The 27,398-nt window shown below is 61.6% G+C and overlaps 2 protein-coding genes across 2 annotated transcripts; one reads left to right on the forward strand and one right to left on the reverse strand.

The window, feature by feature from the left end:
• Positions 1–6,058: 6,058 nt before the first annotated feature.
• On the forward strand, positions 6,059–11,252 carry PEX10 (peroxisomal biogenesis factor 10). The gene is made up of 7 exons (XM_082664125.1): positions 6,059–6,237; positions 7,189–7,269; positions 7,660–8,066; positions 9,301–9,476; positions 9,566–9,698; positions 10,552–10,990; positions 11,153–11,252. Exons 1-6 carry the CDS (start codon positions 6,126–6,128, stop codon positions 10,618–10,620), a joined length of 978 nt encoding a protein of 325 aa, XP_082520251.1. The 5' UTR covers positions 6,059–6,125; the 3' UTR covers positions 10,621–10,990; positions 11,153–11,252.
• A 1,727-nt stretch (positions 11,253–12,979) lies between these two features.
• On the reverse strand, positions 12,980–23,330 carry RER1 (retention in endoplasmic reticulum sorting receptor 1). Its single transcript, XM_082664144.1, has 7 exons — positions 23,200–23,330; positions 19,634–19,715; positions 18,467–18,571; positions 16,586–16,685; positions 15,252–15,330; positions 13,889–14,024; positions 12,980–13,323 (listed from the first exon to the last, which is right to left on the reverse strand). Exons 2-7 carry the CDS (start codon positions 19,712–19,714, stop codon positions 13,234–13,236), a joined length of 591 nt encoding a protein of 196 aa, XP_082520270.1. The 5' UTR covers position 19,715; positions 23,200–23,330; the 3' UTR covers positions 12,980–13,233.
• Positions 23,331–27,398: the final 4,068 nt, after the last annotated feature.

Raw genomic sequence — 27,398 nt, forward strand, 5'->3', positions numbered from 1 at the left:
GGTGGGGAGAGTGGAGGGGGACCCACAGGGAGCATCCCCTCTGAGAAGTTTTGTGTCTGGAGGGGCAGCGGTGGCGGGGGGCGGGGAGGGGGACTGGTGTTTGGATGAAGGAGGAGCACAGGGGATGCTGAGGTCATACTTGGCACCCGGTGAGGGTACCGGCCAGAGCTGCCACACCCAGGGGGAGAAAACTAAAGATGCGCCCTGGGGCCCCCACTCAGCTCTGGCCTCTGGGGACGGGGCAGGGGGCGGGCCGGGGATCCGGAGCCTCCTGCTGGGGACCCCGACCCCTGGCCTCCAACAGACCGGGAGCCACTGTCTCCACACAGTGCCTTGCGGGAGAAGCCCCAGGCCACGCCGGGCCACGCCGTGCCACACGCTGGGCCACGCCAAGCCACGCTGGGCCACACGAGCCAGGCTCCTGCGCTTCTGCCTCGGGGAGCCCCCGTGCCGCATGCTTGCAGCCCCCAGGCCCTGGTTGCTTCCCGACTCTCACGTCTGAAGTGAGGAGGCTGTGGGCTTTCAATAGCATCGGCTCTTCTACTTTGAAAGTAAACACCCCGAGGTGGCAGAGGGGCCGTGAGAGCCACTGGCCGTTGGCAGCTACCAGTTGCTGTAAATCAGGACAAACCCCCCAAAACCAAAGTCAGAACCACGTGGACGCAGAGGTGGAAGCCAGCGCACGGTGGTTCCTTCCAGCCCTGGCCGGCGGGGCGCCGGCAAGGCAGGCCGTGGCCTCGGGTTCCCGGCGAGCACTGGGGCCTGTCCACTCGCTCTGGCCTCGGAGCTCGGCCCACACAGACACCCTGAGCGCTGCCGCACGCCAGGCGCCCGCTGGGAACAGACAAGGGAGCCAGACAGGAGACGCCCTCGGGGACTCTCGTCACCGTCACCCGAGTCCACAGACCAAGCACTGCTGCTGCTGAGATGCTTGCAAACCTCTGAGGTCCTACCACCCATGGCCCCCACGCCACCTCCTAGCAAACCCCGAGCAGCTCAGCCCCCGGGGCCCACCCGTGAGAGGAGCCACAGCGAGCCTCGGGCTGGCCCACGCCGTCCACGCCACACACGCGTGGGTCCCGGGGGCTCCCTGGCCCAGGATGTAAGACTCTCTATCCTCCATTTGGCAGGTGAGGACCAGCACAGAGGTGGCAGCCCCCGTGGCCACCCCCATTAGGAGGATGCCGGCATGGGGACAGTGACATGGGGGGAGGGCGTCTCCAGGGAGCGTCCAGCACAGCCCCCTCCACGAAGAGCCCTCAAGCAGGCCTGACCTCCCTGTGCTCGTCCACATGCGGAGCCCCGAATGGATGCCCTTCCTTGGGCTGGAGTGAGGCGAGCGCGTGGGTGACCTGCGCCAGCCACTCTCAACACCCCTGCCCAGCCAGCGGCCTCTCTCAGGCCGCCCTGGCTTTGCCTGGTGCCCACAAATCCTCACTCTTCTGGGTGCCCCACCCCACAGGGTCCTGGCTTCGCCCCCCTCCCTCCAGCCCCAGGGGAGGCGGGGAGGATGGCCTCTGGTCTGGACGGAGCCCTCCCTCTCCTGTCAGTGCAAAGCCTCCTCCTCCAGGAAGTCCTCCCAGATCACCTCTTCCTTGGGCCCTTAGTGTCCAGGCCTTAGTTACCAACCAGCTCAGCCCCAGATGATGATTGCAGTCACACCACCCCCACCCACCCTGGCATCAGGCAAAGACGCTGGGATCCAAACGTGGGACCAGACAGACCTAGGATTCACCCTGCACCTGCTGTGGACCAGGCAGGGCCTCTCCGAGCTCTGACTCTTAGCTCTGCCACATGGATGGTGGCCCTTCCCTCCTTGGCCCCTCAGGCTCCAGATTCCTGTCCCGCCCCCTTGAAGCGCTGACAGTGGCCCACCGCCCCGGAGTCCCAGCACACCGCTGGGCCAGGAATCGTGCCTGCCTGTCCCAGGCCAGCACAGGGACAACAGGTCCTGGCCACCGGCAGAGTCCCTGGCCAGCCCCTGTGTCCTGAAATTGCTTGACATTACTTCCAAGACCAGCCCAAGCCCCAGGCAGCCCCTGTCCTGCCCCACCTAACAAGCCCCTGGCAGGGCACTGCTCTGGGTCCCGCAGCAGGGCCTTCCCACCCCTGCACTGGGGGAGGCCTCTGCCCAAGGGGCTGGTGGGAGTCCCAGCTCGGTTCTGGGGGGCCGCCCACCTATGCCCACGACCCCTCCCACCCCAGGCAGCCCGAGCCCACCCTGTGCCCACTGCACCCCCGCCCCACGCACCTCAGGGCCAGCTCCACGGCTGCCTGCTGGGGTGAGGTGTGTTCCCAGACCTCCCAGCCAGCCACCACTGCCAGCTGGAGGAGCCTGTTCTCCAGGTTTGTCCCGAAGGAGTGCTGCGCCCTAAAGGTCAGTGGGGAGCAGCGGGCTCTTCCCCAGTCCCTCCACCCCCCAGGCGCTGGCTGCAGGGAAGCCAGGCTAGTCCGGCCCCAGGCCTGGGGCTGGAACTGCAGCTGCCCACCCCCTATGCCCCACAGAGGGCAGCAGCACCCACCTCTGCTCCACACCCCGAAGGCGCCTGCCCAGTCATGGACGCAGGCCCCCAGCAAGGCTGGTGCCCAGCAACCCGTGTCTCTCCACCCCCACCACTGGGTGGGCATCTCAGCCTCGGTGACCCCTCTGCCATTCTCCAACAGCGAGAAACACCCGCTCCTCCTTATAGGATGGGGATACACAGGAGTCCAGTGAAGGCTCTGCCTGGGAGTACCCCACCCCACAGTCCCAGGGCAGGGGTGCACCCAGACCGGTGTCCGGCCGGCCTCGGATGACCCTGAGCCCTGGGGTTGGGCGGGAGTGGTCACACAGTGAGACTGCCTTGGCTAGAATCAGGGGCCTCGAGCTGGCCCCCCTTGCCCCTCCTTCCTTCTTCCAACAGGTGTTCCTGAGCCAGGCTCGACGGCACAGCAGCCACCCAAGCAAGAAGCCCGTGTTGGGTGAAGCCGGCCTCCCAGGAAAGGGACACAGACCAGCTGGCCACTGGCTTGCCCACCAGTCAGCTGGGTGGGGCTGTGGGAGGGTGGGAGATGAGTGGGGGAGCTGGGAGAGTGAGGGGAGCAGCAGGGCCATGCCCACCCTCCAGGCCAGGCTCAGTGAACGTCCCGGAGGAGGGCCCAATCTGACAATGGGAGGCAGTGAATGAATTTGGTGGTGACGTAACCGGGAAAAACATTTGTATTCTACTGTAAGTTAATCACTACAGGGATGTTGCCTGTAAGTGTAAATTCTGCATAATGGCCCATCTCTGTGAACCCTGCTTCCCAGGTAGTGAGCATTAAGCTAAAACACCTTTGTTTAGCTCACAGGAAACATCCTGACCAGGCCCACGTGTGAATGACTGCAGGGAGGAAGAAATTCACACACCGCCTCCGGGCTGACGGGAACCAGGAAACGTTTGACTTTACTCCCTCCCCTTTTAGTACAAAAGGAACCTGAATTCTAACTCAGGCACAGTGGTTCTTTGGAGCACGGGCCCACCATCTTCTCGGTCTGCTGGCTTTCCAGATAAAGTCATTACGCCTTGTCCCAACAACTCACCTCTCTATTATCGGCCTGTTGTGCGGCGAGCGGTACGAGCTTAGACTCAGCCTGCGTCTGCTGATGCGCGCAGAGTATACGCTTAATATCGGCATCTCCATTCCGGAGACCAGAAAACTGAGGCCCGGAGGTCAGACAGTGCGTGTGAGAGGTCCCAGTGGGTGAGGTCACACGGCCGAGGTCACAGCAGCTTCCTGGCTCAGCACGCTCGGTTTGTACACAGCAGTGGCCATCAGGGCCCCACGCTGGGGCTGGACCCCGGTCAGATACCTCTGCCCGGCGCGGGTGGCCGCTTCCCCGAAGTCCACACGGCTCTTCCCCTTCCTGTCCCAGGAGCCAGGACAGAAGTCACACGGTGAGGCCTCCAGTAAGAGCCCTCGTCCCTCCAGCCCATCTGGAATCCCAGAGCCCGAGAACACAGCGGGCAGCGCACAGGGCTCGGGCTTGCCTGGCTGCCAGGGGACCCGGAGAGCTGACTTCTGATGAGGCAGAGACTCCTGTCTGTCCCTCCCACCCGCCTTCCCTCTGAAACCACCTCGTCTCCCCCCCCTGGCCGTGTGGCCATCTCTGCACCCGGCGAGTCATCACTCTGTTCTCCTTTGGTTCTGATCCAGATTCACTCTTTGGGGTGAAATTCACTCCCCAATCCATAATTCTACCCGCTAACGTGGTGGAGCAGATGGGCCCACGGCACCATCTGCTGGCCATTCTGGGCTCTGACCCCAAACTCAAGTCACAGTAGGGGCCCTGGGGCACCAGCAGCAACCCCAAACAACCAGCCCCGAGGCAAGTGAGGACACCGGGGAGATCTGAACCCAGCTGGACCCCAGGCCGCACATCCCCAAGGACAGACGCTCGGTAACACTGTTTCTGGCCTTGCCCTGCCCAGTACGGCTGTGCTGGTTAGAAGACTGGGAAGGTGCAGTTCTGGGCAGGGAGCCGGGACCAGCCAGTGGGGGAGGTGCCCTGGGCAGGCCCCACCCCTCAGGCTTCCCTAAGGAGCCAGCCGGTGACCCTGAGGAAGGGGACAAGACCTCTTCCAGATCTGACTCGGTGCCGGTGGACACTGCGTCCATCTGTGCAAGCCCATAGGCCAGGGGGTCTCAGGGGCCAGCCCGTTAGGCAGGAACTTGTGAGGCCTCAGGGTCTCCACCTGGCCCCTGCCCGAGGGCGCACCCCTGGCTGCAAACCAAAGCAACAGGTGGCCTCTGCGACTAGGAAACTGCGTACACAGACAGGGGCACCGCTCCAAAGCGACACGGCGGCTTCGGTAGCAGGAGGCACTGCGGGACCACGCAGGTCCTGCCCCTTCCCTCTAAAAGGTGCCTGCCTGCCCCTGGTGGAGGCCCAACGAGCTCTGAGCCTGTCCCCAAGGCCTGGTTCTGTGTCGCTGAGCTGTGCCAGCCTGTGCACGTGCCCACAGCTGACGCCCAGGTATGGGAGAAGTGAGGCCAAGGGCTACAGCCTGTCTCAACACACGCCCTCCGGGCCGAAGTCAGGGGGGCCCCGTGGCTCCCCCGCCCCCTCAGCCCACTTGCCTTCTTTCTCTCCTGCTGGGCCCACAGCTCCCCTTAGTGCCCACAGGACAGGGCCCTCTGGTCTGTCTGGGGTATCCCTGCACCCCCTCCACTGGGGCACACATACAGATGCCATGACCTGCTCCAGACCCAGAGCCCTCAGGGCACCCCCACTGCCTCCTCCCACTGCTCTCCCCCCAGGCCCCTCCCCCGGCCCTGGGCTGCAGCTCAAGTCCAGCCGTGGCCTGTGTCTAGGCGCCGGGCTCTCCTAGCTCCGTCCCCTCAGGTGCATGGCCTTCCAAGTTCCCCAGGCCCTCTTCGGTCCCCTCTCTGAGAGCAGCTGGGAGGGGTCAGGGGTCTGCACTTGTGGGGCCTGGGCAGCCGCCAGTAGAAACACCGCGGTTCAAGAATCAGAGCTCCCTGCTCCGCCCCAGGCCGCAGAGCACCTTTCCTGGGCCCGCAGTGGGGGTCGCGGGGATGAGAACACACGAGGTGCCAGCGCCCCGCAGAGGGTACTGCAGGGAGGGAGACGAGCGCCCTCCTTACTTCCGGCCCCAGGGGACGGGCAAGTGCCTCCCCACCGAGCGTCGGCACGCCCCCTCTAGCTCTGATGCCTCTCGCAGTACCTGGGGGCTGTCGCCGAGGCCGCTCGCCACCCTGCGCCGCTCAACCCCCCACCCCGCGCACCCGCCCCCTCCCGCACTGCGCCCGCTCCTCATCCGGGCCGCGTTCGCCCCGTACGGACCGCGCACGGAACCCACGGCCCTACCACGCGCTGGCCCCCGTCAGCCCCCGCCCCGCAGCAGGCCCCGCCCCGCAGCAGGCCCCGCCCCGCAGCAGGCCCCGCCCCGCAGCAGGCCCCGCCCCGGAACGCACGCGCGCCGTGACGCACAAGGTCTGCGCCGCACACCGAGCTAGCGCCATCAGGAGGCGCCGCCGCGTGGGCGTGGCTATCCGCTTTCCCGCAGCCGCAAGTCATCAAGATCTCCCCGGTCACCGCGATCTCCCCGGTCTCCACGGTCCCCGCGGTCCCGCAACCCTAGGCCATGGCCCCCGCGGCCGCCAGCCCCCCGGAGGTAGTCCGCGCGGCTCAGAAGGACGACTACTACCGCGGCGGGCTGCGGAGCGCGGCGGGCGGCACCCTGCACAGCCTCGCGGGTGAGCCCCCGCGGGGCCGCGGGGGCGCGAAGCGGGCCGACGAGCCTCAGGCCCTCCGGTCATCCCCCCGCAGGCTCGGCCAGGCCCTGCTCGCCCCCCCAAGACCTGAGGCGAAGGAAGGAGCGAGCGCCCCGGGCTTTGCCCCCCTGCTGCCGGGAGCGGGGGTGGGGGCCGGGCACCGGGCGTGGAAGAGTCCACGGCTCTGGGGACACGGGGAGTCTCCCGTGGAGCAGCGGCGTCGGAGCCCAGTGGAGGGGCAAGAGCGTGGGGTGGATTCCAGACGACAGCGGGCTCCTCTTCGGAGTAGCCGAAGCGAGGCTGGGCCGTAGACTCGGGCGGGTAGCCATGGGCAGGTTTTGAGCAGGAGAGGGACACGACACGATCAAAACAAATGGCCCGTGTATTCGTTTTGCTAACACATTCACTTACTCTGTGCCAGACACAGTTCTTCGTGCTTCAGAACGTTAACTCATTTTATTCTCGACACATCCCTGTGAGTGGGACCTGTTGCTAGTCCCCTCCTTAGAGACAGGGAAGCGGGGATTCCAGAAAGATCTTGTAACTTCCTGAGGTCACAACCAGCAGTGTGGGGAGCTGGGATTTGATGCTGGATGGGTGGTATCGGCTTGAGCTCCTGGTCACTGTACTACACTGTCCTTGTGGCCCTTCTGGGCTCTAGAGCAGTTGCCCAGGCGGGTCCTGGACGGGGAGGTGGCTACAGGTTGGTAAGTTCTCAGGATACTCAGTGGCCCAGGCGAGGCAGATACAGATGGAGCAGAGTGGACAGCACAGGAGGCCAGGGAGAGAACAGAGTGTGGTTTAGGACAGTATCAGCCGCGTGGAAGGGTGACGGGGCTGGGCCTTGGCAGCAGGAAGGAGGCTTGTTCCTAATCCTTACGCTGCACCACCCTCGCCCCAACCCCTCAGAAATGACGTGGTTCCTCCTCTCAGGTGCGAAGAAGTGGCTGGAGTGGAGGAGAGAGATTGAGCTGGTGTCGGATGTCGCCTACTTTGGCCTCACTACACTGGCAGGTAGCAGCCCCTGGCAGGATCTCAAGGCCCACAACACACGCCGAGCCCAGAGGACAGGAGAGGGGCTGTCAGCAGAGTGAGAAGCTTCTGGAGGTGCTTCTCAGTGCCCCCGGAGCTGGGCCGCATGCAGCCTCAGGGAGGGAGGGAACCCCGAACCCTTTCCCTAGGTGGGAGGCCAGGCCCTGAGCCCAGGCTGGGGCCTCTGGAAGCTTTGCCGTACCCCTGTCACATCTGTCTGGGACCGTTTCTCCATGGCTGAACCCGTGGCCCTAGAGGGGTCCCAGCGCTGAGCCCTGTCACGGGGCCTGGGCTATGAGGATTGTAGGGACCCAGTACGGAAGTCGGTGGCAGGTCCCTGCCTGTCTCTCTCACCGGTCCCTCTCCCCACAGGCTACCAGACCCTCGGGGAGGAGTACGTCAGCATCCTGCAGGTGGACCCGACCCAGGGCCGAGTGCCCTCGAGGTTGCGCCGCGGGATACTGGTGGCGCTGCACACCGTCCTGCCCTACCTGCTGGACAAGGCCCTGCTCCACCTGGAGCACGAGCTGCAGGCCGATGGTGACGGCGCCTGGCCCTCAAGGGGCAGCCTGGCCCCCGGTGCCCATGGCCAGTCAGGGACAAGACGCTGGATGCGCCGGTGCACGGCCGCCCTGACGGAGCAGCAGCAGGGGACGCTCCTGCGGGCTGTGTTGGTGTTCAGGCAGGGCCTCGGGTGCCTCCAGCGTCTCCACGTCGCCTGGTTCTACATCCATGGCGCCTTCTACCACCTGGCCAAGAGGTTCACAGGCATCACCTACGTAAGTCACAGGTGCCGCCGGGGCCCGCTCTTCTGCAGGGGACCTCCGTCCCCGAGCACAGTCACAGGGCCAGAGCTGAAATCCTCCACTGGAAACGTGGGTCTTGTCAGGTCCTGTTTTGCTGAAAGACCTGCGCAAGTCTGCTTTCCGTAAACCCTGAGGGTAGGGCGAGTCTGTCTTCCTGCCGCCAGCACGTGTGGCCGCCCCGCTCTGTACCCTGAGCGCAGGCCTGGGGCCCTGGCTCCTGGGCCCCGTGCCCACCCTTCCAGGCCGCCCTGACAGAGGGTCAGGTGTAGGGACACCCTGATGGTGACCCTACAGCGACCCTGTTGCCGCCAGCATCCCCGGTAGCCTCCCCTGGGCTCCGCCCGCCGCAGGAGTCTCAGCTGATGCCCTTGCTCCCAGGTTCACCCGGAGGGCCTTCCCTCGGGCCCCCTGCCTCCCCGGAGGTCTCCAGGCTCCCTTGGCAGTGCTGTCCCAGCACGTGCACCCCCTCTCCTCAGCCCAGCCCCAGTCCTCACCGCGTTTGCTCTACCTGTTAGGTAGGGTGTTTGCTAAGCTGCTGCCACAGAGGGGCCTAGAAACACGGGCTCAACCCAGTCAGGGCATTGGGGGCTGCCACGGGGCTCTTCCTACACAGGCAACCAGGGCCCTGCCCCTCGGGCTCCAGGCTCTGGCCAGTCTGGCTGACCTGACTGTCCCCATTCCCTGGGGGGAAGGAGACAGAAGCGGGGGGCAAGCAGCTTTCCCTTGGGGGACGTGGCCGGGAGTCCCAGCTGCGGAACATCACCCGGGTAGTCTGGTGCCTTGCTAGAAGCGGGAGCTTCTGTTCCTCCCACGGGGCTGAGTAGCGGGTCTGCCACGCTTGGCGCCCCTCCCATCCCACTGGGCGCCGCTGCTCAGGCTTCCCAGTTCTTTTTCTATGAGGCTTGGGGGCCTCGTCGTCCCCCCTCTCCCCGCAACACCTTGCCTGCAGCCTAGTGACTGCAGGCTTCGAGGTTCGTGGCCGTCCTCGCTCAATGCTGGGCTCCCGCTGGGGGTGAGGCCCTGAGCTGTCCAGCTGCGCCCCCCCAGCTGCCACCCAGCGCAGAGCCTGCCAGGCGCTGCTGCCCCATCCCGCAGCCAGAGGGCAGGCCTTGGCTTCGTCCCACAGGGGAGGCCTGGCCCCTGGGCCACTCAGTGCCTCACGCCAACGGATCATGTGACTGTGCCCCCCTCCCCGGGTCCCTGACAGCTCCGTGTCCGCCATCCGCTCGCAGAGGACCCTCGGGCCCGTGCCAGCTACAGGCTGCTGGGGCTCGTGTCCCTGCTGCACCTGGCACTGGCCGCGGGCCTGCAGCTCTACGGCTTCCGGCAGAGGCAGCGCGCCCAGAGGGAGTGGAGGCCGCAGCGTGGCCTGTCCCACCGCAGGTGCGCAGGGCTGTGCCGGGGCGGGGGCTACCCAGCGCCACACGGAACTCAGGCTCAGTTCTGTCCCATCGTCCCCCCTCTCCTGCCAGGAGCTACGCAGAGAGAGCAGTTTCCAGAACCTCGCTGTGCACCCTGTGCCTGGAGGAGCGCAGGTACTCGACGGCCACGCCCTGCGGTCACCTGTTTTGCTGGGGCTGCATCACCCACTGGGCCGACACCAAGGTGAGCGTCCTGAGCGTAGGCCCCCGGGCCACCCCCGCTGCACTGGGCCCGCTGCCTGCCTCCACAGCCACGCTTGTTCAGTGGTGGTGGGGGGGGGGGGCTATTTTTAAAAGCCCCCAGCTGGGATGGAGGCAGGGAGCTGCGGTGGCCGGAAGCCTGCTGTGACAGCTCTGCTCCCAAAAGGAAGGCCCCAGCCACCCACCTGGGAACCCTCGGAGCGAGAGCCGCCTGCTAGGCCTTGAGATCTCAGGGTGTGGGGTCCAGGGGGCCAGAGCAGAGAGCTCTGCCACCTTACTCCTGCGCTGGCTTCAGGGAGGGGCCGGTCCCGGGCCCCCGTGTACCCCCGCCCCGTCTCTCCTTGGGGCCTGAGGTCAAGCCCGCCTCATTACTGGGATGTCCTGTCCACACGCTGCCCAAGGAGCCTTCCTCAGGGCCTGCAGGGCGCGGCGGCTGCAGCCTCCTCCGTGGGGTCCAGGCCGCTCTGCGAGGCCCCGGGGCACACGCGTGCCTGGCAGGCAAGGGGCTGACCTTCCCGGGCCAGGAGGGACCCGGCCCTGAGGGTGGGGACAGGGGACCCGTGAGCTCACACCCAGAAACTCCAAGAGGTTCAGGGCAGCCACGGTCGTTCCGCGGCCAAGCGCCCTCCCTTCTCCCAAGTCACCCATGGCCTGGCCATCTCCTCGCTGGTCACCGTCCCTGCCCTGCTCCCCAACTGCCTGCATCATCTCAAAAAAATGTTTTTCTGTCTTAATGGAGACGTGTGTACATCCGTGTTTTACTGGAGATGCCAGTGGGGGAGGGACCCCCGGGGTTGTAGGGGTCACAACCCGTGACCTTCCTCCTCCCCCCACAGATGGAGTGTCCCCTCTGCAGGGAGAAGTTCCTCCCCCAGAAGCTGGTCTACCTGCGGCACTACCGCTGACCCGACGGAGGGAGGAACCCAGGAGTCTTTCCTGATGTCAGGAGGAAGTTTATTCTCAAGGTTGACAAGTTGACTGTACTTGCACAGAAATCATGAAATTCTCAAGTCTTTTATTCTTTGTCACAGAAGATACTGTGCCAGCCGCCGGGGAGGACAGGCGCTGGACCTGGACCTGGCCGTGAAATGGCTTCAGGGCAGGTTGGGCAGGGCCTGCAGGGCTGCCAGCCAGACAGCTCAGCACTTCAACAGAACTTCCCTCCCTTCCCCAAACCGGTCATTTATATCCAATACCAGGCACACAGTGAGGGCAGGGCCAGACGGGCCAGGACCGAACAAGGGCCGGAAACCAGCAGCCTGCCTTCCCAGCGTGGTCAGTCTTCCAGCCCAAACGACCCACAAACCTTAACCCTCGTCACTGGAGCTGGCTTTTGGGGCGAGGGGGCACAGCCCTTCCCGGAAAGTAGCCGTGATTGCCCCCTAACACGTTTGGCAGGTGCCTTCTAATAAATGTCAAGTTTGTTTCCCGTTTTAGAAAATGGAGGGCTTCCCTGGTGGCGCAGTGATTAAGAATCCGCCTGCCAATGCAGGGCACAGGGGTTCAAGCCCTGGTCCGGGAAGATCCCACATGCCGCGAAGCAACTAAGCCTGTGCGCCCCAGCTACTGAGCCTGCGCTCTAGAGCCCGCGAGCCACAACTACTGAGCCTGCGCACCTAGAGCCCGTGCTCCACAACAAGAGAAGCCACTGCAATGAGAAGCCCGCGCACCGCACCGAAGAGTAGTCCCTGCTCCCCGCAGCTAGAGAAAGCCCACACTCAGCAACAAAGACCCAACCCAATGCAGCCAAAAATAATAAAATAGATTTTAAAAATAAAATGGAAGTGTGTGTCCTGGCCTCTGAACACGAGCCGTCTCCTCCTGCTTGGAGCGCCTGGCGGGCTCCAGCCAGCCTGACCCACTGAGGCCACCCGTCTCCAAAGCTGGTGGTGGGCCAGCTCGCCTACACACCGGCTCACTGCTGTGTCCAACACACTTCCTGCCACCTTTTTTGTTATTTTCAGGTTTTTACATCTACCTAAGCTGTGCAGAGACAGGACTTTGCCGTAGGCATCCTTACAACAGCAAGTCCACAGAAGTGCTGGTGTGTTAGCGCCGTGAGGTGAACGGAAGCCCGTGTGGAAGGGGCCCTCCCAGGGCCCCTACAGGCCGCTTCTCCCTCCATGTGACTCTGTGGGAGCGGTGATGCAGGAACAGAGACTCCTCGGTGAGCAGAGGTCAGCCCCAGAGGCAGGCCGTGACCGTGGGCCCTGCTCCAGACAGGCAGGAGCCCCAGGGGAGGCTCCACGGTTCCCAAAACCCCTTACTTACACTCACCAAGTGCCTGCAATTTCCCGTATTTCAGGCCTGTGCATTTACCAGGGAAACAGTATGAAAAACAAAACAAAACAAAAGTCTAGAGTTTGAACACCTCAGGTGCCACAATGTGGTAATAAAAGTACCGATTTGGACATCATTTACACATGAAGTTAGAATTCAGGATCGGGTACACAAATGGTCTTCATACGGCCTCTTAAAAGCAAGAGGAGCTCAATTTCAGCTATGCAAAACCTGGCAAAAGAAAAGCCAGGCGGTAAACACTCGATGTCTGAAACCCGCAGACAGATGGAAACGGCGTTTGCAGCAGGGAGTGGGAACAGACCACCGGTGTCTGGGCCGCGGCCTCAGCAGCACGGCCCGCCCTCCAGGGAGGCCGCACTCCCCCGCCAGGCCCTCACAGTGCCGGAGGCGTAGCGGGTTAGATGAAGACTACAGGAGAGCAGGGACGTTGTCTTTAATGAAGTTGGAATTAAAAAGTCGCTCGGTAAAATGTTTACGAGTATTGGTTTTTATCACATCAAAAAAGTTGACATGCAGGTCAGAGCTGTTTCCCTGTAGAAAGTGGGAAGCCATGTGTTAAAAGCCACAGAACTGGCTGCTCCTGCCAGGTGTATCTGAAAAGGGGCTGCTGCATGAGAACACGTTTAAGTTAAAACAACCCTTCACGTATCAAAGAAATGTGTCAAAATAATCTCAAACAATTAAAATATATATATATTTATAATTCCAGGCCCTCAGAAGCAATCATGGTAGTTAAGAACGAAGTTTTGAGTCATCATGATAGAGGCCAACTCAACACATCTCTAGCGAGATGAAATTCGGAAACCGGCATTAGAGCCCAGAGTTGCTGCAGAATCTCCTTCCTCCACGCGCCGGACGGACAGGCGAGCGTCCTCCGGGGCCACGGTGAGCGTCCTGGGAGGCAGCAGCTGGCGTCCTGGCTCCTTCCGCGGGCCCGGCCCCCCGCCCCCGCCCCCGCCCCCCAGCCCACACGGCTGTCCACCCGGCCTGCCCTCTGCAAGGCCAGCGTCTGGACGCCTGACCGGCACTGGAAAATAAATCAACGCGATTCGGTTTAAATGCCAGTTTCTTCAAGAACCTGATATTTCAGTTACAAATAATTGAAGCTCCTTTTTAAAAAGAAAATAACTCCCTTGTAATCAACTACTTTATGTGAGGAAAGAAGACGGCGTCACAGCAACTTGCGGCCGTCCAGGGCCCGCGGAGGGCGGCCGCGTCTAGCTGGCGAACGTCTTGCCCACGTCCTCCTTCCCCTTGTACGTCCTCTTGCCGTGCGTGAACGGGATGTACCGGTACTTGATCATGTGCTGGGGACAGGCAGACGCGTCTCAGCACGGCTTCCCCGTGACCCACCTTCCCTCCAACTCTGAGCCCCACCTTCTCCACATACCGGGCGTGGAGCCAGAGCTCCGGCAGACGCCCCCGTCCCCCCACTGCCCAGCGGAGCCAGCCGAGCTGCTGGAAACCCTGAGGGTGTGGGATGGGCTTCGTGACGCCCTGTGTGCCAGACGGGCTAGCGCTACTGAGCTGGGGACGTGGGATGGGTGGCACCCGGGCCCAGGTGGTTGGGCGGGTGGGGAGGCCAGGATGAAGCCGCACCACCCTGTCTGGCCAGGCCCGTTCTAGGGTGATGCTGGCAGGACACACCGTCCAGGAGGTCCTGGGCCCCGACTGTCCCGCAGTATGATGTGCCAGACCGGAGGGTGTTAACCGGCTGTGCTGTGCTGGCGGGGAGCGAGCACCACACCCATCGACCTGCAGGGAGAGCAGGGGCCACACGGCCCTCCCGTGTCTCGGGCCCGAGCCGGCTCTCCCAAAGCCACCAGTACTGGGTGGCACTGTCTCACGGTGCAGAATCATCTGGGTTTTTACCTTTATTTGCCTCTTCATCGTGATACAGAAAAGCATGATGAAGTACATGACCAGGATGGGCCAGAACACCGGGACGTTGAATGCCTCAAAGAAGGTGCAGACCATCGCCACCAGGATGCCCTTGGTCGCTGCGTGCCTACCGGAAGGAGAGAAGGTCAGAGCCGGACGGCGGCCCCGAGGAGGGTGTGGGTCTCCACTTGCGGAGCGGGGTGGGCGCTGCGTGTGGCGTGTCTGACGTACTACGTGTGACCACGGACACAGCGTTCTTAGTCCCTTGGACACTCGAAGTTTTCTGAAATTACAGAAGTGTAAAACAGCAGTGGGGGCCCCGGCACTGCGCAGGCCAGCAGCTGGGGGATGCAGATGCCCCCCATGTGCTGCTGGGGCCCACGTCTAGAAATCCAGTCCCGAGCCTCAAGGCTTGAGTCCCACACGCCCAGCAGGCCATCCCCCAGTGGCCGAGCAGTGTCCCCAGGAGAAGCATGTGGAGTCAGGCCTCAGGGCCACCCTCCCTCCGGCTTAGGGCCCAACCCATCAGGGTCACAGCCCTCCTTAAAATCCCCCTTGGTCTCCCTTTCCTAGAGAACAAAGGCCACCTCAGAGGGCGGGCAGGACCCGGCCTTGCCCACTGCCCACCCTCCCCCGGCAGCCCTGGGCCCAGCGTTTCACACTCATCCCACAGGGACTCACCGAGCGCCTGCACGGCCACCCCTGCACCAGGAGGACAGGCTGAAGGGCGGCAGCTCTTTGCCTTCACTTTTGTGACAACACAGGACAGACACGTTCACAGACCAGCCCCCCCCGCAACACACACACACACACACACACACACACACACACACACACACACACACACACACACACACACACACACACACACTAGGGGGTCACCTCCATCCTCCTGTCACGTTCGTACTTGTCACAGCGTCACACACACGTGACCGCCTCCAGGAGGCCTGGGGACGCCCAGGCCACCCCGAGGACCGAGTGGGGAGAGAGCGGGTCCCCCTTCGGACCACCGGGGGGGCGCCGTGCACAAAGCAGCGTCCCCCCGAGGCCAAGTGTGCCACATACCCGGGACCCGCCTCCCCAGAAGCAGCTTCTTTTCTGCGGCATCGAGGTGCAGCAGTGTTACCTTGGGAGGGGGGTGGGCACTACAAGGCCCCGTGACCCCCCTCCACGCCCAGCAGGCACGCTTCACGTTCTGGGTGAGTCAACGTTGAGAACGAGGAAACACAACAGAACTGGCGTTTCTCCAAGGAGTCTAAGCTGCTGGCTCGCTGGGACCGAAGCGCCTGCCCCCGTCTCACGGCCGTGCGTGGGCACGGGCGTCTTTCGCAACCACCGTTAGGAAGTGACTCACCAAAACTTAAACTCTGGGAGCCTTCGAATGAAGGGCCGGAACTCCTCATTCTGTTTGGTTGGTAACGAAGGGCCATCATCTGAAAGGCAGAATGTCACCCGGAGGTGAGGCACACAGTGCACCTTGTCGTTTCCACCGCTGCCCTTCTAAGGTTCCCTAGAGCTTGTGGACCAGCAGGCCTGATACGTGACGTACAGATTGACACCCTTCAACCGGACATAAAATGGGGACCTTCAGTTGATTTAGAAACCGATTCGCCGCTTTAGAAAATCTGTATTAGAATTTTTTTTAAGACCAGTTTAAGCGATCACGTAAAAATTCAACCACACGCCGATTTTCAGGAACGTGTCAACTGTACAACACGAGGCACAGGGAGGATGAAAGTCCACAGCCCACGAGAGCACACAGGCGGGAGCTGTGCATCCACTCTCAGGGGCACTGGGCTCAGGACGGCCACCCTCTGCAATGAGCCGCGAGCCGGGCCTCGGGCTGAGGCCCCCAAGCCACCTCCCTCCCCAGTTAACAGATGGAGAAACTGAGGCCCACTGAAAGGGCCTCTTGTTTCCTAACCCCCCAATGCAGCACCAAACGAAAGGGCTGTTTCCTTTGCTATTTTCATCAAATACTCCACAGAAAAAAATACACAGGCTCCCATCGTGATGTGAACAGGCTGCATAAAGCGTGCCTCTGCCGTTAACAACTGGCCCTCTGACTCCATGGGCTCCACAGGAGCTGCGGCGGGTTTTCCCAACAGTGGCTGCGACGCGCCGGAATGGAGGCCTCAGCATCCGGTCGTGAGCCATCCCCGCCCCCAGCTGGCCCAGTAGGTGTGTGCCAAGGCCCCCACCTGGCCCAGGTATGCCAGGAGCAGCCAGAGCCACGAACCTTTCAACCCATCGTCCTCAGGGGACACTGGGGGGCCAGTGGCCTCAGTCAGCCATGTGGAGCCGCCGTGGAAGCTTGCTTTTGTGAGAAAGGAACCTAACAGGCAAGCGTGGAGGGGACGTGGACGGGCCAGCTACCCAGGAAGCAGGCCCTGGCTCCCCCCGCCCCTGCGGGACCTCAGCAGGTTCCACAGCCTGACGGCTCACTTTCCCCCTCTGCCACACGGGGATGACAGGAGCGCCTGCCTCCTGTGACTGTCACAAGGGCTTAGCAAGTCGTTCCACAAACTTGCCAGGATCACTGAAGTTGCAGGTACATTTTAAGCACCCAGAGAACAGTCCCCAAAATTTAGATTTCAAATGTTTCCAGAGAAAATGGAGCAATCCTGGGAAGTATAGAAAACCCACAACTCTCCCCAAACAGAGCAAAGTGGACAGTCTCTACTCTACCTGAATCTTCCATTAAGGAAGGATCCACTTTTGGAGAAAGGAAAGCTATGAAGAGATTTAGATGGTAGATTCCCAAGGCGTAGGTCACGATGTACCAACCCTGGAAGAGAAGGAGAAACGGTCAGTGAGGCCACCCTGAACCCATTCCCTGTCTGGACTGAACCAGGACATGGAGTCGTAACAAGTGACGGAAGTGCAGTGGGCATCCGTGCTGACAGTTTCTCTTAAACTGCACCGTGGGTCTGGAGAGTGGATAAGCCAAGGTCCACACGGCAAACGTCTTCAAGGGTCCAGTTAGGTGCACCCAGAACGTAAAGCCACCAGCCCCCCGGAAGGCAGCAGAAACGGGGGTGCTTCACAAAGCCTCACACCCGACCTGCACACCCGGGTCACAAGCCCTGCTCTCGGCCAGGGGCGCCTGACCCAGATGCAGGCTCCGGACCAGCCTGAGACACTGGGGCTCGAGCTCCTTCCGGCGGGCGGTTCACACCACCGCACACTGTGTCAGGAATGTTCATAACGTTTGCCCAGAAGAAAACCAGAGCCGGAAAATCAGTAAACCAAGCCCAAGTCAGCAAAGTGTCGTGGACCCAAACCCCCCTCAGGCGACACAGAGAAAGGGGCACACGTGCCACATGACTCGCTCTTAGAGGACAGACTTCATCCGATCAGAACCACAGCTGCACTGCAGGACCAACTGTAAAAGCCTAAACATTTTCACACAAACAAGATGAGCCCTTTCTACCTTAAAACGTTTTCAAGTCAAACAACAAAGACCTAAATGTGCAGAGTTAACAGCTGAGTTAACTCTGCACAAGGAGGAGTTAACACACAGCTCCTCGTGGCGGGCTGAGTCTGAAGGGACGCCAAGTCGGGTAGAGACTCAGCTCAGAGCACAGGAGAACCAACCCGTACGAGATGCACCCGCCCCCGCCCAAATCCCCCAAGTCAAGGTTTCTAGGTCATTCATTCCACTGAGAATGGACCAAGGTCCAGTTTCTTAAAAAAATCTAGACCCGATCACAGCAAACTGAACATCAGTTATGGACACCCAACACAGACCGCACCCTGCTGCAGAGCTGGACCGGGGCCCCACCGCCTTTGCGCCGAGCCAGGGCTAGGCTTCCTTGTAGGAACACAGACACAATACCATCCAAGGACAGGTCTCTATGCTTAGCTCAGGTGAGAATTCCCCAGAGCGCTGGACGCAGCATAGCATCCAGCAGGTGAAGTACCCAGCCACGCACACACGTACTCCTAAACCTTGGGAAATACCTGGAGGGAGGGTGTCTGCTTTCAAGGAGGGGGAGAAAAAGCCTCAGCCTCCTTCCTCTGGACAGAAGGGAGCATGAGCTGCCCTCCTCTCAGGGTCTACAGAGCACTCCTGTCCAGGAGCCCAGCACTCACCAAAGGTGCGGGGAGGGCGTCCGTCCCCTGGAGGAGCCGTGCCGCCCTCGGTCACCCCACCCGGCCCTCCTCGGACACCAGCACGGCTCACGGCACCCAGGGAATGGGGTGGCCAGTCCGGGTGATTCTGTCCCTAAAGTCCCCAGCCCCCGTAAGGCCCGCCCGAGGCAGGGTCAAGGAGCGCCAGAGGGTCCCCTGTGCAGACGAGGACACTGGAGAGTGCTGTCACCTCACCAGGCCCGGCTGACACCGAGGCTGTCCGGGAAGTCCAGCAACAGAATACAAGGAGCTCAGAACGGGATGTAAACGTTTAGAGACAGTCACCGAAGTCTTTCTTGCACCTGGTGCTCAGCTGCAAAATTATCTTCAGAGACCCTTTCCTGCACCACAAACCCACCTAATCCAGAGACAGAAGGAAAACAAGACGCCGGCCAGCAGCACAGCGCGGTGACCCGTCGCCGCCGCCCCACCGACCTGCAGCAGGTAAACGCGGATCATGTAGGCGAAGCTCAGGCCCAGCGTCGCCGCCCATCGCGCGGCCGCGTGCGGCGTAGACTTGTCGAGCCAGGACTGATAGATCTGGAAGGAGAGCAGAGCGCCCAAGTTGCAGAGACCCTGCGGCTCCTTCCGCGGGGCACACTTCTTGCCGGCATTTGCCTCAGATTTTAAGTCAACGGCACTAAGCGGTGACTACAGTTAATCCAACATTTGCAGTGTTTCCTGAGGCAGGGCCACCCCTTAAGCAAAAATACTACAGAACCATCTCTTGCAGCACGTAGTCCTACAGCATCGGCCCAAGGGGCCATCGTGGGGAGACTGAACTTAAACCCCAGAGAGGATGGGACAGAGAAAGGAGAATGTCACCACCCTGCATGTGGGACTCCACCCGAGGTCCCGTCCCAAAGCCCGCCTCCCCCGGAGCCGGTCCCAGCCCGCCCAGGAGCCGCAGAGCTGACTGCCTTAATCCTTAGATTCACATATGTGCACACGTGTGCCTACATACACGTGTACGTGTGTGTGATTAATATACACGTGTGTAGTCTAAATTTAATTTTGAGATTTTAATCATGAAAAATTTCAACCATTCGTGAGAACGAGCCTCCACGTGCCCGTCACCTGCTTCAATAATTAGGAACTTCTCCAGATGCTAGTTTTTAATTTAAAAAATCAATACAGTTTTAGTTTTGAACCAAACTGTGCGATTCTTCGCTGAGTTAGACTCTTTCCTCCGGAACTCACAGGCCTCGCTGCAGCCCCAAAGGGTATTCCCGCCACGGAGCGCAAGCCTGGGCCAGGGACAGAGGGGCCGAGGGGACGCAGACATGGGTGTCTGGACGAGGGGACAGCAAGGGCAGAGCAGGGGCCGCCAGGTCCATCCCGCCCAGGAGCTAAGAATGGTTTTCACATTTTAAAAGTTGTTGGAAAAAAACACAGAAGACAAGTACATGGCCTGAAACTCAGCAGACCCAGCACCCTCACGGCAATGGGAAAAGCTTCTGAGAGGGTGAAGAGGGTGAACGAGAGACCCAGGGAGGGGCCGCCCACCCTGCGGGGTCTGCCAGCACACTTATGCCCCAGGGAAACGTCCCAGGGTCAAGTCTCATTTAAATGTTTCTGCAACTCAGTGACGCGAAAACCAACCTGTCCAAGTCTTGTGAAGAATCTGTACACCACAGAAGGTTTCCCGTGGACGGAATCTCCCACACTGTCACCTTCTGACATGCTGTATACAAGAAAAATACAACATACTTTTAAATTAAATAAAAAGTACTCAAAGACTGGATCATTTTGCCCTGTTTTCATCCACACCACCAAGCAGGTTTCCTCAGCATTCACTGTTTCATCCACGCCGTGGCTTCCTTCTGTGTGTCTTTACTACCAGTCACCCAGAAAAAAGAAACCAGCCAGCGACACGCTTTGGTGGAGAGCCAGGAAGGCATGTGACATGCAAAACAGCAGCACCGGGTGGACTTTCATTCCTGCTAATGTCACCTGGCTCACACTCCTCCGGCAGGTCCCCAGGAGCCGCCCTCACTGACGGCCAAGTCCTCTGGCCCCATTTCTGTGTCCACCTCCCGGGGCCGGTCCACAGCACGGGCCACCGCGCCCAAGCCTCCCCGGGGCTCGCCAGCCTCCAGCACCTCCTCCTGCCACTCCTCAGGCTCCCCTCGGTGCCCCCACTTCTCTAGGCCCCGCCCTGGCCTCTGTCCAGGCCACTGCCCACGGTGCCAGCTGTGCACCTCCAGGTCCTCCCAGACCCGATCCCCACTCCATGACCAGGATCCTCAGGTGATCATCCGTCTGCGTCCCAGTTCCTTATCTGTGCGTGGAGGTAATCCTATCTGCTCCTGACCATTTCAACATGCCCTGCGATTCCATGCGCATCTAGCCTGTGAGAACCCAGGTCACTAAGGGAAGCCAAGGGCATCGTCACCCCTGTTCCACAACAGAGGATCAAGCCTCAGATAGCTTAAGCCACTTCTCAAAGTTAAGAGTAGCTCTGACCTCAGCTCCTGCAGCCCAACACACCCCTGCCTGAACCTCGGGACCAGAGGATGCAGAGGATGGAGGGCCCTGCCAGCCTAAAGCTGGTGAAGACGCCGGGGCAAAGCTCTCCCTGCCTGCAAACTTGCAGGCAGCTCCCTCCCGATCTGGCACCACGGCAGGGCTGGGAACCAGAAGTGGACTCCAGCTCGGAGTCTGTTTCCAGGGCGCCTGAGTGGCATGGCTGTGCGGGCTCAGTTTCCTCATTGGGGAGATGGTACCCGCTGGCACAGCGGCCCTTCCCATTCAGACAGAAAACCACGGCTCCCGACGGCCCAAGCTGCCCCAACACCCGGCCTGCGCACAGCGGGGCTGGGGCCTGAACCCACGCCCGCTGACACGTCCTCGCCACGTGCACTGAGCAAGTCCGCAGGCTCACGACGCGATCCCGGGTCCCAAGTGGAACAACGTGCCCGTTACAGCTGACCCTCGAAGAATGCAGAGTTAGGGGCGCCGGCCCCCAGCAGTCGACAAGCCGAGTATACCTTACAGTCGGCCTCTGGATCCGCAGTTCAGCCAACCACGGACTGTGCGGTACCGCAGTACTTTTCTCGTGAAAACAATCCACACGTGAGTGGACCCATGCAGTCCAAACCTGTGCTATTCAAGGGTCAACTGTACAACTCAGGTATTACAATAACCTGAGCAGTCCCACCACACACGTCATCACATCTGTGCTGAAAAGTCTGTCATTCAGTGACGCCATTTCCTGGAGCCACCGTGTGGAGGAGGCCAGCTAGGCCAGCGGGTGCAGGAGTGCCAGGAGTACCACGGAGGAGGCTGAGAAATGCCCTTTGCTCTCAGGGGAGCCGAGGCTGAACTGAACAGGCGAACTCCTAGTCCTGTCTTTTGAGAAGGTGGGAAAAACTCCATTTTTTAAAAGTGGCTACGTTAGAACTTGTTACCTAGGACAGCCAGCCACCCTCTTTAGGCCAGAGCCAGGCCAGCAGAGAGCTACATCAGCAACATCATTTATCCTTCGGCTCCATACAAACTACCCCTTATTTTACTTTTTTATGGCCAAAGTGTTTACCTTTAACACGCTTCTACTTGAGCTGAGGCATGAAGATGACCATTAGAAAAACCTGGGTATTCCTTTGAAGTACGCGCCCTAAGTAGAAATGACTGCTTCTAAGTCTCATTCTTTCAACTGAACGTGTGGAAAATCTTCCCAAAACAAAACAGCAAACTTCAGATCACCTGGCAAACGACATACGTGGTGACACACGGCTCCACACCATGGCTGAGCTTGCGTACAGCGACGTTTAGAACGTGAACTTTGGAGTCAAACGGCCTGCCTATGGCGTGACCCGCAGGCCACCTCGGCCGGCCCCACTCCGATTTGTAAAGCACCGTAGGCCCCTCCCGGGCCTCTGTGGGAGTGAGCGGCCAGCCGTGTTAGCATCAGCAGCAGGCCTGGCCCGTAGGGCGACCGAGGGAGTGGGTCTCCCTCAGACACGAGTCAGACCTGTTCCCGAACGGGGCAACCCTCACACGGCTGCGTGCCTGCGGTCCTCTTCCCTCTGCTGTTCCAAGCCCGCCGCCTCGGGAGAGGCCCCCTGTGACTGTCCAACAGGTGCCGGTCCCTCACATCATGTCACCCTGTTTTATTCTGTGTGACGATCGTTTCTGATTGCTTTCCGCTTTCTCTCTCTATTGCCTCCTACTACAACGCAAACTTCTTGAGGGGGAGCCTTGTCTGTCCACTGCCAGTCCCACGGCCCACAGGGCCCGGTACAGAGCTCGCAGTGGGAAAGTTCTCTGTTGGTTGTCACTGCTTCAGGCTCAGCCTCAAGAAAACAAAGGCAAAAATAAGACAAAACCATTCCAAGCAGAGACCAGAAGTATCACGTCTGGAGATTTGCGTACAGAGTTCCAGAGTCATCACTGCACCTGTCTGTGGAGTGGACCTCCCTCCTCAGATGGCTCCCATTACACTGAGGACAGTCCCGCCCGGTGCACGGGTCACCCACAATTTGGCTCCCACTGCCTCTCCGTTCATCCCCCTCCCCATTCCTCCTGGGTCCCCAGCGTGGTAATTTTCCACACTTTCGCCCTCTGATGCTGTTCCCTCCGCTGAAATGCCCTTCCAGACCCCATCCACTCGAGCGCTCGGCCAAGCCCCGCCGCCGGCTGCTCCCTCCCCTGGGCGTGACCACCTTCCCGTCTCCACCGGGCCCTGACCACGCCGTACCTGCACCACCACAACCGGGGGCCCCGGGGGGTCCGCCTTACACATCCCCTAAAGTGAGACCCACCCGACCGAGCAGCAGGCGCCCCGGGACGCTCCCAAGCCCAGGTGCCCGGGGCAAGTTTCCAGAAGAAGCTCTGGGCCCAGCACGCGGGGCGCCGTCGGGCGGCTCGGCCCGAGCGCTCGGAACCTTCGGTTCGCAAAATGGCCAGGACTCGACCTCAAGACACCCAAGTCCACCGCGACGCTTCCTACCCAAATCCCGCAGGCCGCCCTGGGTCGGCGAGGACACCGAGGCCCCACGGCCCGGGCCGGGCGGCCGACCCCTTCCAGGACGCGCCAGCGGGGGGCGGGAGCGGGTCATCGCGGCGACCCCAGGGGCCCCGTTCGGCCCCGGCCCCGCGCGCGGCCACCAACACCCCGGCCCCCGCCCCGCCCCGCCCCCGCCCCGCCCCACCCCACCCGCCGGCACCTCGCGGTCCACTGCGGCCGAGCGCGGTCTCCCGAGGGCCGCGGGAAGGAGGACGCGAGTGGCTGCCGCGCCGGCGCTTCGCTCGGTCCGGGAAGACGCAGCCGAGCACTTCCGCTCCGTCCTGAGCGGCACCGCCTCCCGGGCCTTCAAGATGGCCTCCGGGGCGGGGCCGACAGCCTCCAACCATTTCCGCTTCCGGTGCGGGCGCCCAGGCCGTTGGCGGGGCGGTCGCGTCGGCGGAAGGGACGTAAGCGGCGGAAATTCGCCGCGTTACGCAAGCGCAGTCGCGTCCTCTGGCTCCGGGCCCAGACAGCTCCGCTCCAGAGATTGGTAACGCCCAGAGACTGAGCCCGAGGCCACGCCCCCTCGCGACCAACGAGCCAATGGAGGAGTGCTATGAGGTTGCTAAGGGAAACTCTAGAGGCAAGATGGCGTCCGCCCGTGATGGGTGCGCGAGCTCCCGCTTGGCGCGCCGAGACCCGCCGGTTCGGCCACTGCGGGACGGTAACAGCCGACTGCGCCCTACCGGGCCTCGGTCCGGATGGGAGGGAGGCGGGCAGGTCCGGGCGCTCGCTGCGTGTCCCCGCACACGCACTTTCACTTCAGGAAGTCCAGAACCCGCAACCCCCAAGCCCAGCGGGGCTCCCCACGCGCGCCTCCCCCGAGCCCAGCCCGCAACCCCCGGAAGCCTTGTCGCCCCCAATTTGGGAGGGACGCGCGTTCGCGTGTCCCGGTGCCCGGGGGATGGGCGGGGTCCCGGGCCCAGAGTAGCAGAACCGGCCGTGTCTTGGAGACCCAGCCGGCAGGAACCGAGTCGAGCCTGGGTGTCCCTGCGTCCTGGCAGGGGTCGCCTCCTCTGACCGCGCCTCCCAACGTCCCCGATGCGCGGTCAGAGGAGGTTTGATAGAACTTGTTCATAGAATGAAAAAAATGGGGCCGTAGAGATCGAGTCCACATCTCTTAACTTCAGGTAGAACCCGAGCCTCGTTTATGGCAGATACCAGAGTCTGGCAACCCCAAGCTTCCCTAGAAATGCTCGCCCCAAGTTGGCCTTGAAATAGGGGGGCTGGTGGAAACTACTGGAGTTGGGGGATGGTGCACCCAGCAGCTGAGTGGCAAGAAGTGACGATGGGCAGGCCCTCCTTGGATGCAGGTGTGGGTTTTGTCTGGAGGGCACAGGAGGCCACTGGGGGGATGAGGTCCCTGCAGAGAGATGACCGGGACGGCTCTTCCCCTTGTGCCCTCGCTTACCCCCAGCTAATTCGGCTCAGTTCAAATGTCCCCTCTCAGGAAGGCTCCCCACCCCCGCGCACACCCATCTACCCTCCCACCAACCCGCACGCTCCTTTCAAGGACCCTGCGCTCACTCCTAGCCTACCTCCCCCGGGGCCTCTCTGCACAGAGTAGGTGCTCAGCGTGTCTGGTGCATAAATAGATGAACAGGGAGAGTCGTGACCCAAACTGAGCCTTTGGGGAGCAGTGGGCAGGGGAGTTCACTGGGGGTGAAGCCACAGACACCTGGAGAAGCCCCCGGGACGGCCTGCACCTCAGTGCTTGCTGGTCATCAGCCAGGTCACCTGTGTCTCTTGCTAACCTGTGCGCCCTCCTTTCAACATTCAGGTTACGGAGTCTTCATTTACCCGAATTCTTTCTTTTGATATGAAGGAGAATGGAAAGGAAGCAGGAAACATGGTAAGGATGGGCTGTGGCCTCTTCCTGCAGCCATGCCGCTGATGGCCCGTGTCCCTGCCGATCTGGGGGCCACACAGGTGCTGGCCACACCGGGCCCTCAGCACTCACTAGTGCCCGTGAGGGGCCATCCTGCAGCGCTGGAGGCCTGGACAGCTCCCCTGGTGCTGATGAAATCTGCTTTTCTTTTTTGTTTGATGATAAAGAGACTGCCAGTTTTTGTAGAAAATCTAAGCAGCAGAGGAGAGCAAGTATCAAGCGAAAGTCCCCTGGAGTCCCCCCAGAGGCAGGCCTGAACTTTCCAAAGTTTACACTCATGGTTTTGTGCCTGTTTGGTGTTCTGTCTGCTCACATCCTCTGCCTGGTTTTCTGCTGGAGGATTGATCTTTCAGTATTTTCTCATGAGCTATTTTTACATCTGTTGGCTGTTTTCTATATTTTGAGACTTTTGACTTTTATTGACTTTTCTTGTAATGTTTTTGCCCCACGGATGTTTCTCACTGTTGTGCTGAAATCTCTGTTTCTCTTCCTGGCCTGGACAGAGTGGTTCCTCCTTTTTGAAATGTATGCTTCAGTGTCACCCTATGGCCACAGACTCTCTCTCTCTCCTTCTGTCACTGCACTGACAGAGGCGAGGTGGCCGTCGAGTCCCCTCTGAGGAGGTCTGGGGCGGGGTCCTTGAACTTTCGATGGCCAGAACAGCAGGAAGACTTTCGGTCATGTTTCACGGACGTTCTTGTTGGTGGACATGTGTGAGTGAGCCTGCAGAGAGCACGTGCTGGACGAGAGATGGAGCCAAACGCAGAGACTTTCACGGCTCCGTGCTCGTCCCTGAGAAACGAGCCTGGCCACACGCATGCCCCAGCGGCCACTCCCAGCCACTGCCTGACAGCACGACGTCTTTCACCAGGTCAGGGCAAACTTCTGCTTAAAGACGGGAGTTACTACGAAGGCGAGTTTGTAGACGGAGAGATCATGGGAGAGGGCTGCCGGCACTGGGCCCTGACAGGTTAGCTGACCCGACGCTTTCCTCCTGAAGCAACCTTGGTGTGAGCTGGCCCCTCCCTTCCGGGCGCAGAAGGCACTTCCATCAGTAACCTGGGGACCCCTGGTTTCCCTAAGGTGTCTCGTAATGGCCTCGTGCCAGCCTGGGGCAGGGTGGCCACACTGCTGCCCGCAGAACCTCAGACCCCCACCGGCAAGCGGGTGTTGGGTTCTCAGCGGAGAGAAGCCTCACACCACGGACTCCGGCCTGGCGGGGCCTTTGCCCCCAGCACACAGATGCCCCAGAGAGGGTCCCCTTGCGATGGAGTCTGCACGTACACTGCTGGGAGGGAGGGAGTCCCATTTCCCTTGTTCAGGGTGAGCGGTGAGATAAAGGGACACCGTGTTCTGCTACCACTGCCCAAGGGTCGGGCAGGAACTACTGGTTACCCCGCTGGACTCAGGAAACGAGTCTAACCCTGGACACGGCTTCCCGCCTCCCGTCCACACCAGGGAACACCTACACCAGACAGTTTGTTTTGGGAGAACCCCAAGGACATGGCGTCATGAAGTACAAAGCCGGCGGACGTTACGAAGGGGAGCTCTCCTGCAGCCTGAGAGAAGGTCCGGGGTCCGTGGGAAGGCGTGAGGCATCGGCCTCGGGGTGGACACTGTGGGGCCCGGACCCCAGCCCTCCCCGGATCCTGACTCGGGGCCTGGGCGGGCCTGGGCGCGAGTGCACTCCCCGGTCCGGTGAGGTTCAGAGCGCAGGGCTCACAGCGAGCCCCTCAAACCTGGTGACTCAGGTCCCCACTCTGCCATCGCCCTCGATCCCGTGTCAGCAGTCGGCCTGGGCTCGGCCAGGCGGGTCTCCTGGACTCGCTGAGGGTCGCAGTGGCTCAACCAGCGCTGTGGGTGCTCTTGACCCTCGGCTCAGTCACCTCCTCCACGTCCTGTGGGACCCAGCCAATCAGGAGGCCACATTCCGGGGAGCAGCAGGCAGAGCCCCGGGGTCGCCGGAGCGAGCGGAGCAGTCCCAGCCCCCGACAGCATGCCGGCGCGGGCGCAGCTCTGACTCCTCCAAGGCCTCCCGTGAGGGGTCAGGACGCCCCCCTTCCCGAGTGTCCAGGCCCTGAGACTCCGTGTCTTCACGAGCACTTCCTCTGGCCTTTGGGCCCTTTGAGTAGGTGGTAGAGGCCCTGCACAACTGTCGGTCCTCAGCGTGAACTCGCACCTGCGAGCTGGCCTTGACCGCGCGGCAGCACCACCCCAGCCGGACAGCAGAGCGTTTCAGTCTCCGATGCTGGGGACCCCGGGCGCCCCCACCCTCCCTCGGGACCTTGAGAGCTGGACTCAGAGCCGCTCCCGCTGCGCGTGGCTGCCAGGCCGCCCCCGATCGGATTGTGGGGCCGGGGACCCCCATGGGGCCCAGCTACAGGGGGTGCCGACCCCATCCTTCTTCTAGACACCCCCCTCCCCCAACGGAGGTACGAGGTGACCCTCGACTCTCGCCCGCCTCCAGGACA

The sequence above is a fragment of the Grampus griseus genome, assembly GCF_964374135.1.
Source record: "Grampus griseus genome assembly, chromosome: 1".
NCBI lineage: Eukaryota > Metazoa > Chordata > Mammalia > Artiodactyla > Delphinidae > Grampus > Grampus griseus.